Raw genomic sequence first — 11,761 nt, 5'->3', positions numbered from 1 at the left:
ACAAACAACATTTGACAGTACTGTAGGAAATGTTAAACAAAGTATGCGACTCACATAGACTCCGGCACTATGTAACCAGAAATAGAGATTAAGAACTGGCTCAGGGAGGAGTGCTCATCCACAGTTAAAGGTTAACATCATACAACACCATATTACATTTGAACATAATTCATTACCCTATCTGTATATATATACTGTATATATATACTGTATATATATATATATATATAGCATTTTTTAGTACCGTTTCAGCACATGCGAACATAGCTCCTTAGGGTAGTCTGTGATTATTTTTGTCTTTGTTTGTACGTAAAGTCAAATATTAATATCAAAGACAGATATAATAATACAAATGTGAATTGGTAATTTGCAGATAGGAAAATATATAAAGTATGTAGGTTGTTGGCTAGCGGTGGTCTGCCTAGAGGTTCACAGCAAGTGCAAAATTTGATTTGTCCAATAGATTGCCAGAAATAGTTCGATAACAGGATTTGTTTCATTTTTTGGTGACATACATAGGATAACCAAGGGTTAAAGGAGTATATTGCAGACTGCTTTGCATACATTCAGTAATAGACCAATGAAATGTTAGCACAGGGTATTTATTTTTAAACTCAGGTGTTTTAATTTATCTATGATTAAGGCTACGGCCGAAACGTGTCAGATTGTCACCTTGTACTATCTTTGTGACCTGTGTTTTCAGCAGCTTGTCCTTTTAATATTTGTTGAATAAACTTGGACATTTTAAATGAAGCATTGTGCAGGCTGATTCTATGAACCTATATATATATATATATATATATATAGATAGCTGTGTTAAAACAGTATTTTTGAAGCAAAAAAACTGAGAATTTGCATATCTAATTTGCATAGCTTACCCAAAATTCTCTTGTGCATTGGTAACATTGTATATGAGTTATTTCTGGGGAAAAAGCAAGTGGGGATTCTTGCCTAGATGTGCTAATTTCCTATGCAAATATTTACATTGATTTATATATATATATCTCAGAGGAGGGGCAGCTTTTGGCACTAAGCAGTAATTACAAAAACATGCTGGTTAGTGTCAGGTGTCCCCAGAAACTCACCTCTTACGAGCCATCTGCTGATGGCTCCTTTCCATGCAGTGTGGCTGCGAACTGTGCAGTGTCTGGCGCACTAAGTGATGCAAGGCTATCACCCCCCCTGTCACGCGCAGCCTGTCTGCCTCTATGCGTGGGGCATACAGAATCACTGCGCTGTCGTGCACATTACAGGGAACATTGCTCCTGGACTAATGGAAAGGATGGATCTGATAGTTTACATCTTGAAGGAGGGTACTCTAAGAAACTTGTTGAGAGATCCAAAATGGGGTAAAAAGTTCCCTCTTTCTTGGGAACTACAAAGAGATTGGAATAAAACCCCTCTGTTCCCTTTCTGAGGGAGCGACAGGGATGATTACTCCCATAGATGCTAGATCCTTTATGCAAGATAAGTAGGCTGCTCTCTTTTCTGGCTTGGAAGAGAGTTTTAATATAATTGTTACTTTTAGGAGGGTCCACCTTGAAAGAGGCTGGGGATCTCTGTCCCTTGTTAGACAGAAAGGAACCAAAATTACCCGACTGGTGACCCTTAGCTCTGGACTTATTGTACTGGGGAAGGAACAACCCTTTCCCTCAGTCACTGTGGAAATGATAGAATCCAGACCTGGACTGAACAAGGTCTTTCCCTTGAATGCCAGGGAGAGGAGTTTAGACTTAGACACCATGTCCGCAGACCACAATTTCAACCAGCGGGCTCTTCTGCAGAGAACTGCGAACCCCGAAGACTTAGCATTAAGGTGAATGATCTGCATAATATAGACCCACAAATAAAGGAATTGGCCATTTTAAGGGTCGTAATATCCTCTTATGGAGTCTCCACTAGAACCATATCAGATAAGAAGTCACAACAAAAGATGGCGGCCCCAGCCACCGCCGTGATATCTGCTGCTGGTTGAAAAAGAAGACCCATTTGATGAAACATCCTCCTCAAATAACCCTCCATCTTTCTATCCATAGGGTCTCTAAATGAGGTGCTATCCTCTAAAGGAATAGTAGTCCTCTTAGCCAGGGTGGAGATATCACCGTCCACCTTGGGAATAGAACTCCACATTTCTAAGTGAGAGTCTGGGACCGGGAACATCCTTTTAAAATTCTACTATAAATAAAAGTGCAGCTGAACCAGATTATAGCTGGTAAGATGCCGCCGCTCGCAGGCTATAAACCCTGCAAGGAACATTTATGAATAAACAAAAAAACAAACAAACATATAAACCTCCTCGAGGGAAGAAAATGCCACACTGAATTATGAATTAGCCACAGAGACCTGAACTAGAAGAGTGTCACGCTCCGGTCTTCAGTCTCCCTTCCGAGTTTGTTGTAGATCTCCCTGCTTCTGACCATAATACGTTTATCTGGGTTGTGGTGGATCGGTTTTCCAAACTTGCTCACTTTATACCCTTACCTAAGCTACCTAATGCTCAAGATTTGTCTAGTCTGTTTTTTTTGCATGTGGTTCGACTGCATGGTATACCTGTAAACATTGTCTCTGACAGAGGACCTCAATTTATCTCGGCCTTTTGGAGAGGATTTTGCAAATTGATCGGGACCACAGTTTCTCTGTCTTCTGGCAATCATCCCCAGACAAATGGGCAGACGGAGAGAGTAAACCAGGATCTCAAAACCTATATTAGAACCTATGTCAATTCTCAACACTCTAATTGGTCTAGATTGTTGCTCCTAGCTGAACTGGCAAAGAACAGTCATTGGCACTCTTCTCTACAATATTCTCAATTTCAAGCAGCAGCTGGCTATCAACCTCATGTATTTTCCCTTTTTGTTCAGTCTGTAGGGGTTCCTGCCGCAGAACGATCCTTCTCTGATCTCTCTACTCATTGGCAACGTATACACTCTGTTACGCTCGGCTGCCCCCAGATACAAGAGATTTGCTGATCATCATCGTGCTGCCATTCATGCCTTTTCAGTAGGCGATCGTGTCTGGGTCTCTACCCGACATGTGCATTTACACCAACCCTGTCACAAACTAGGACCTCGCTATATTGGTCCTTATAGAATTCTCAAAAGACTTTCTCCTGTTGCTTACAAAGTAGACTTGCCCAGAGCATTGCACATCCACCCAGTCATTCACATCTCACTCCTTAATCCCTACATCAAGAATAGATATACTCAACTCAGACCTCCTCCTCCACTCATGGTGAACCAGAATATGAAATAGCCAAGATCCTGGACTCCAGGATTAAATGGAAGTAGCTTCAATATTTGGTACACTGGAAAGGTTACTCTGTAGCAGATCATTCCTGCCCGTTATGTGCATGCTCCATCCTTGGTCTCCAGGTTCCATGTTGCTCACTTCTTGAAGCTGACTAGGATTCCTTGTGGTAACCCTTGAGTGGGGGGCTGTGTCACGCTCCGGTCTCCCTTCCTGCGAATCTGCGCCTATGCAAGTACCTTTCTCACTTGCTTCTGTGCCAAACTATAGGTTTGACAAGCTCTTTCCTGGATGCTGTTAACTCTTGAACTGCTGCGATATATTTGGATTGCCTGCTTGTTGCTAGAACTCTGCTTGCCACTGACTACTCTCTTGTTTAACCCTGAATTGCTGAGATTCATCTGATTGGACTGTCTGCCTGGTATTTGACCTCTGCTTGTCTCTGACCATTCTCTGCCTTTCCCTTGGTGCCGTGAAGGATTACCCTGTCTACTCTGAGTACTGCTTAACTCATTTCTGTTTTACTTTGTTCATGGATATTTCCTTATTTTTCCACTTTATGCCGGAATAAGAAGACTACTGGCCAGGATTGGTCAGATAGGGAAATATTCCATGAGAATTACAAAGAGGGGACCTACCCTCAGAGGTATTTCTGCTGTGGAGCAGACACAGCACTTCCAGGTCTGACAGCATCCATTCACCATCTGACAGGGGCCTGAGAACTGAGGAAAGCAGTGTAACTAACACATGGGAACCTTCCCAGCGACATCCAGAGGCTAACTTTCACCAAAACTCTTACTAAGAGGATTACATGGCTACTAGACAAAGCCCAATCCTATCTTGCCTGAAACAATTTACTAAGGAAAACTTTGTAGATCAAATAATCTTCACAAGACTTTCTCTGCCTACCTCCAGTAGAAGAAGCAAAGAATTACTGAGAAAGTAGGAGAAGTGGAAGAGATACATATAGGTCTGGCTGGGAAGTCTTTGCCTCCTCCTGGTGGCCAGGTGTTGTATTCCAAACAGTAATTAAATGATTTAGTGGACTCTCACTGCCATTAGAAAGAAACTAAGCGTGCCAAAAAGCTGACACACGCAAAAGCAAGGGAATACAGGGAGTGCAGAATTATTAGGCAAGTTGTATTTTTGAGGATTAATTTTATTATTGAACAACAACCATGTTCTCAATGAACCCAAAAAACTCATTAATATCAAAGCTGAATAGTTTTGGAAGTAGTTTTTAGTTTGTTTTTAGTTATAGCTATTTTAGGGGGATATCTGTGTGTGCAGGTGACTATTACTGTGCATAATTATTAGGCAACTTAACAAAAAACAAATATATACCCATTTCAATTATTTATTTTTACCAGTGAAACCAATATAACATCTCAACATTCACAAATATACATTTCTGACATTCAAAAACAAAACAAAAACAAATCAGTGACCAATATAGCCACCTTTCTTTGCAAGGACACTCAAAAGCCTGCCATCCATGGATTCTGTCAGTGTTTTGATCTGTTCACCATCAACATTGCGTGCAGCAGCAACCACAGCCTCCCAGACACTGTTCAGAGAGGTGTACTGTTTTCCCTCCTTGTAAATCTCACATTTGATGATGGACCACAGGTTCTCAATGGGGTTCAGATCAGGTGAACAAGGAGGCCATGTCATTAGATTTTCTTCTTTTATACCCTTTCTTGCCAGCCACGCTGTGGAGTACTTGGACGCGTGTGATGGAGCATTGTCCTGCATGAAAATCATGCTTTTCTTGAAGGATGCAGACTTCTTCCTGTACCACTGCTTGAAGAAGGTGTCTTCCAGAAACTGGCAGTAGGACTGGGAGTTGAGCTTGACTCCATCCTCAACCCGAAAAGGCCCCACAAGCTCATCTTTGATGATACCAGCCCAAACCAGTACTCCACCTCCACCTTGCTGGCGTCTGAGTCGGACTGGAGCTCTCTGCCCTTTACCAATCCAGCCACGGGCCCATCCATCTGGCCCATCAAGACTCACTCTTATTTCATTATTCCATAAAACCTTAGAAAAATCAGTCTTGAGATATTTCTTGGCCCAGTCTTGACGTTTCAGCTTGTGTGTCTTGTTCAGTGGTGGTCGTCTTTCAGCCTTTCTTACCTTGGCCATGTCTCTGAGTATTGCACACCTTGTGCTTTTGGGCACTCCAGTGATGTTGCAGCTCTGAAATATGGCCAAACTGGTGGCAAGTGGCATCTTGGCAGCTGCACGCTTGACTTTTCTCAGTTCATGGGCAGTTATTTTGCGCCTTGGTTTTTCCACACGCTTCTTGCGACCCTGTTGACTATTTTGAATGAAACACTTGATTGTTCGATGATCACGCTTCAGAAGCTTTGCAATTTTAAGAGTGCTGCATCCCTCTGCAAGATATCTCACCATTTTTGACTTTTCTGAGCCTGTCAAGTCCTTCTTTTGACCCATTTTGCCAAAGGAAAGGAAGTTGCCTAATAATTATGCACACCTTATATAGGGTGTTGATGTCTTTAGACCACACCCCTTCTCATTACAGAGATGCACATCACCTAATATGCTTAATTGGTAGTAGGCTTTCAAGCCTATACAGCTTGGAGTAAGACAACATGCATAAAGAGGATGATGTGGTCAAAATACTCATTTGCCTAATAATTCTGCACTGCCTGTAGTGAAAAGGATAACAGCTTTCTGTGAGTGCCCATGAGCACCCAGGGCTGAGCATGTTACAGGGTCATGGGATGTGTACCCGGTCCGGTATGAGAGTGCAGTCCTCTTCCATGTTTTGTACATGTCTAGGGTTATTACATAAGCCTGTGCACCCTTCCCTTGTTCCCAGTTTGTTTGGATTTGAGAGCTTGCATTGTGTGGCTGTTTTAGGGTCCTAGGTATTGGAAAGGACCTTGATGTGGTACCTGGGATTGTCCCATTTGGCCAAATGCGGTAACTAACCTTTCCATATTTGCTTATAAATCTTAGCTGAGAGCTTGTAAGTGAGTGTTGGACTTTCTCTGTGTGTTGTATTAATTTGTTTTGTAATTTTCCTATGGTCCTTGCACCCAGAACTGTCTGGGGTTAACTGCCTGTGACTCTGGGGACAGCACATCTTCCTGTGAGTGCCCGTGAGCACCCAGGGCTGGGCATGTTACAGGGTCATAGGATGTGTACCCGGTCCGTTATGAGAGTGCAGTCCTCTTCAGTGTTTTGTATATGTCTAGGGTTATTACATAAACCTGTGCACCCTTCCCTTGTTCCAAGTTTGTTTGGATTTGAGAGCTTGCATTGTGTATAGAGTGATATAGCAACAGAAAAGAAGGAGGTATGCTACACAGGATCTGCCCTTTCCCTGCAGAGTGATATAGCAAAAGAAAAGGAGGTATGGTAAACAGGATCTGCCCCTCCCCTGCAGAGTAATATAGCGACAGATAAGGAGGTATGGTAAACAGGATCTGCCCCTCCCCTGCAGAGTGATATAGAGACAGATAAGAAGGAGGTATGGTAAACAGGATCTGCCCCTCCCCTGCAGAGTAATATAGCGAAAGACAAGAAAGAGGTATGGTAAACAGGATCTGCCCCTCCCCTGCAGAGTAATATAGCGACAGACAAGAAAGAGGTATGGTAAACAGGATCTGCCCCTCCCCTGCAGAGTGATAGAGCGACAGAAAAGAAGGAGGTATGGTAAACAGGATCTGCCCCTCCCCTGCAGAGTAATATAGCGACAGACAAGAAAGAGGTATGGTAAACAGGATCTGCCCCTCCCCTGCAGAGTAATATAGCGACAGACAAGAAAGAGGTATGGTAAACAGGATCTGCCCCTCCCCTGCAGAGTGATATAGCGACAAAAAAGGAGGTATGGTAAACAGGATCTGCCCCTCCCCTGCAGAGTGATATAGCGACAGAAAAGAAGGAGGTATGGTAAACAGGATCTGCCCCTCCCCTGCAGAGTGATATAGCCACAGAAAAGAAGGAGGTATGGTAAACAGGATCTGCCCCTCCCCTGCAGAGTGATATAGCTACAGAAAAGAAGGAGGTATGGTAAACAGGATCTGCCCCTCCCCTGCAGAGTAATATAGCGACAGACAAGAAAGAGGTATGGTAAACAGGATCTGCCCCTCCCCTGCAGAGTGATATAGCGACAGAAAAGGAGGTATTGTACACAGGATCTGCCCCTCCCCTGCAGAGTGATATAGCGACAGAAAAGAATGAGGTATGGTAAACAGGATTTGCCCCTCCCCTGCACAGTGATATAGCGACAGAAAAGGAGGTATGGTAAACAGGATCTGCCCCTCCCCTGCAGAGTGATATAGCGACAGAAAAGAAGGAGGTATGCTACACAGGATCTGCCCCTCCTCTGCAGAGTGATATAGCGACAGAAAAGAAGGAGGTATGCTACACTGGATCTGCCCTTCCCCTGCACAGTGATATAGCGACAGAAAAGGAGGTATGGTAAACAGGATCTGCCCCTCCCCTGTAGAGTGATATAGCGACAGAAAATAAGGAGGTATGCTACAAAGGATCTGCCCCTCCCCTGCAGAGTGATATAGCGACAGAAAAGAAGGAGGTATGGTAAACAGGATCTGCCCCTCCCCTGCAGAGTGATTTAGCAACAGAAAAGAAGGAGATATGCTACACAGGATCTGCCCCTCCCCTGCAGAGTGATATAGCCACAGAAAAGAAGGAGGTATGGTAAACAGGATCTGCCCCTCCCCTGCAGAGTGATATAGCCACAGAAAAGAAGGAGGTAATGTACATAGGATCTGCCCCTCCCCTGCAGAGTGATATAGCGACAGAAAAGAAGGAGGTATTGTACACAGGATCTGCCCCTCCCCTGCAGAGTGATATAGCGACAGAAAAGAAGGGAGGTATTGAACACAGGATCTGCCCCTCCCCTGCAGTGTGATATAGCAACAGATAAGAAGGAGGTATGGTAAACAGGATCTACCCCTCCCCTGCAGAGTGATATAGAGACAGAAAAGAAGGAGGTATTGTACACAGGATCTGCCCCTCCCCTGCAGAGTGATATAGCGACAGAAAAGAAGGAGGTATGGTAAACAGGATCTGCCCCTCCCCTGCAGAGTGATATAACCACAGAAAAGGAGGTATTGTACACGGGATCTGCCCCTCCCCTGCAGAGTGATATAGCGACAGAAAAGAAGGAGGTATTGCACACAGGATCTGCCCCTTCCCCTAAAAGTCTCTCTTTAGTTTCCAAGAAGGTCTAATAACAAATGGTCACACATTCACAAGTTCACTTACAAACAAGTCTTAGGTTTTTATTATGATGAAACAGATGTTGGTCAATAGCAGAGTAGTTGTGGTCCGTGTGCATTAGATACATATGGAGTGCGTGCAAGGAACAGGTGACACGTATGAAGCTAGAAGGGGATTTGTAGGTAGAACTTTGATTGGCAGGTCCCAACTGAATGTATCCACCTCAATGTGACCAGCCCCAGTCCAAGTGATTATTTCTGACTGGTTTTCAGGAACGGTGGGAGCTTCCACTGGCTCTCGGGAGGTGACAAACTCAAATCGCAGACGCCATTTCAAAGATACTATAAAAGGAACAAAGGAATACAGTCAGACAGCAGTAATGCTCTTCTAAGGTCAGGCAGCAGTAATGCTATATGCTATGGTCAGGCAGCAGTAATGCTATATGCTATGGTCAGGCAGCAGTAATGCTATATGCTATGGTCAGGCAGCAGTAATGCTCTGCTAAAGGTCAGGCAGCAGTAATGCTATATGCTATGGTCAGGCAGCAGTAATGCTATATGCTATGGTCAGGCAGCAGTAATTCTCTGCTAAAGGTCAGGCAGCAGTAATGCTATATGCTAAGGTCAGGCAGCAGTAATGCTCTGCTAAAGGTCAGGCAGCAGTAATGCTCTGCTAAAGGTCAGGCAGCAGTAATGTTATATGCTATGGTCAGGCAGCAGTAATGCTCTGCACTAAGGTCAGGCAGCAATAATGCTATATGCTAAGGTCAGGCAGCAGTAATGCTATATGCTATGGTCAGGCAGCAGTAATGCTCTGCTAAAGGTCAGGCAGCAGTAATGCTCTGCTAAAGGTCAGGCAGCAGTAATGTTATATGCTATGGTCAGGCAGCAGTAATGCTCTGCACTAAGGTCAGGCAGCAATAATGCTATATGCTAAGGTCAGGCAGCAGTAATGCTATATGCTATGGTCAGGCAGCAGTAATGCTATATGCTATGGTCAGGCAGCAGTAATGCTATATGCTATGGTCAGGCAGCAGTAATGCTATATGCTAAGGTCAGGCAGCAGTAATGCTATATGCTAGGTAGGGTCAGGCAGCAGTAATGCTCTGCTAAAGGTCAGGCAGCAGTAATGCTATATGCTAAGGTCAGGCAGCAGTAATGCTATATGCTATGGTCAGGCAGCAGTAATGCTCTGCACTAAGGTCAGGCAGCAGTAATGCTATATGCTAAGGTTAGGCAGCAGTAATGCTATATGCTAAGGTCAGGCAACAGTAATGCTAAGGACAGGCAGCAGTAATGCTGTGCTAAGGTCAGGCAGCAGTAATGCTCTGCTAAAGGTCAGGCAGCAGTAATGCTATATGCTAAGTTCAGGCAGCAGTAATGCTATATGCTAGGGTCAAGCAGCAGTAATACTATATGCTAAGGTCAGGCAGCAGTAATGCTATATGCTAGGGTCAGGCAGCAGTAATGCTATATGCTAAGGTCAGGCAGCAGTAATGCTATATGCTAAGGTCAGGCAGCAGTAATGCTAAGGACAGCCAGCAGTAATGCTGTGCTAAGGTCAGGCAGCAGTAATGCTATATGCTAGGGTCAGGCAGCAGTAATGCTAAGGTCAGGCAGCAGTAATGCTCTATGCTAGGGTCAGGCAGCAGTAATGCTATATGCTAAGGTCAGGCAGCAGTAATGCTATATGCTAAGGTCAGGGAGCAGTAATGCTATATGCTAAGGTCAGGCAGCAGTAATGCTATATGCTAAGGTCAGGCAGCAGTAATGCTATACGCTAAGGTCAGGCAGCAGTAATGCTAAGGTCAGGCAGCAGCAATGATATATGCTAAGGTCAGGCAGCAGTAATAAGTTCAGGCAGCAGTAATGCTATATGCTAAGGTCAGGCAGCAGTAATACTATATGCTAAGGTCAGGCAGCAGTAATGCTATATGCTAGGGTCAGGCAGCAGTAATGCTATATGCTAAGGTCAGGCAGCAGTAATGCTATATGCTAAGGTCAGGCAGCAGTAATGCTAAGGACAGCCAGCAGTAATGCTGTGCTAAGGTCAGGCAGCAGTAATGCTATATGCTAGGGTCAGGCAGCAGTAATGCTAAGGTCAGGCAGCAGTAATGCTCTATGCTAGGGTCAGGCAGCAGTAATGCTATATGCTAAGGTCAGGCAGCAGTAATGCTATATGCTAAGGTCAGGGAGCAGTAATGCTATATGCTAAGGTCAGGCAGCAGTAATGCTATATGCTAAGGTCAGGCAGCAGTAATGCTATACGCTAAGGTCAGGCAGCAGTAATGCTAAGGTCAGGCAGCAGCAATGATATATGCTAAGGTCAGGCAGCAGTAATAAGTTCAGGCAGCAGTAATGCTATATGCTAAGGTCAGGCAGCAGTAATGCTATATGCTAAGGTCAGGCAGCAGTAATCCTAAGGACAGGCAGCAGTAATGCTGTGCTATGGTCAGGCAGCAGTAATGCTATACGCTAAGGTCAGGCAGCAGCAATGCTATATGCTAAGGTCAGGCAGCAGTAATGATAAGGTCAGGCAGCGGTAATGCTATATGCTAGGGTCAGGCAGCAGTAATGCTATATGCTAAGGTCAGGCAGCAGTAATGCTATATGCTAAGGTCAGGCAGCAGTAATGATATATGCTAAGGTCAGGCAGCAGTAATGATAAGGTCAGGCAGCAGTAATGCTATGCTAAGGTCAGGGGTGTTTGACGGCTACAGGTTTACCGCCATTAGGGATTTCTTCTCTCTAGATAAACTAGCTGAACCTGATTAACTGGGGTACAAGCAGGATGATTCTTAAATTCTATTTTTACAAGGGTATAGGTGAAGCTTCTAGACTATATGACAAATCATTTTATACATGGAGGTTGAGGAAATTTAGAGAAGAAGCCGTAGGGTGTAGCAGAGGAAGCAACAGTACAGATCACATAATGCGACAGTAAAAGGGTGGGAACCAGTGACGTTAACCCTTTGCACCAATAGGACGTATATATATATACACGTCATACGGTAGATAGCCCATTGTGCCGGATATACATACGTCACAGGGTACATAGACCATTGTGCCAGATATATACACGTCATACGGTACATAGACCATTGTGCCAGATATATACATGTCATACGGTACATAGCCCATTGTGCCAGATATATATACGTCATAGGGTAAATAGCCCATTGTGCCGGATATACATACGTCATAGGGTACATAGTCCATTGAGCCAGATATATACATGTTATACGGTACATAGCCCATTGTGCCAGATATTTACACGTCATAAGGTACATAGCCCATTG

The 11,761-nt window shown here is 44.2% G+C and overlaps 1 protein-coding gene across 1 annotated transcript in view; it reads right to left on the bottom strand.

The window, feature by feature from the left end:
- Positions 1-8,499: 8,499 nt before the first annotated feature.
- RGP1 (RGP1 homolog, RAB6A GEF complex partner 1) overlaps positions 8,500-11,761 on the bottom strand; it is a 145,747-nt gene continuing 142,485 nt past the window's right edge. The window contains exon 8 of the mRNA XM_053700955.1: positions 8,500-8,804. Coding sequence (XP_053556930.1) covers positions 8,581-8,804 — 224 coding nt within the window. The 3' untranslated portion in view covers positions 8,500-8,580. The remainder of the gene's footprint in view (positions 8,805-11,761) is intronic.

This window comes from Bombina bombina, chromosome 2, assembly GCF_027579735.1.
Source record: "Bombina bombina isolate aBomBom1 chromosome 2, aBomBom1.pri, whole genome shotgun sequence".
NCBI classification, from domain to species: domain Eukaryota; kingdom Metazoa; phylum Chordata; class Amphibia; order Anura; family Bombinatoridae; genus Bombina; species Bombina bombina.
The sequence above is the reverse complement of the archived record's forward strand: the minus strand, read 5'-3'. Positions and strand labels throughout refer to the sequence as shown.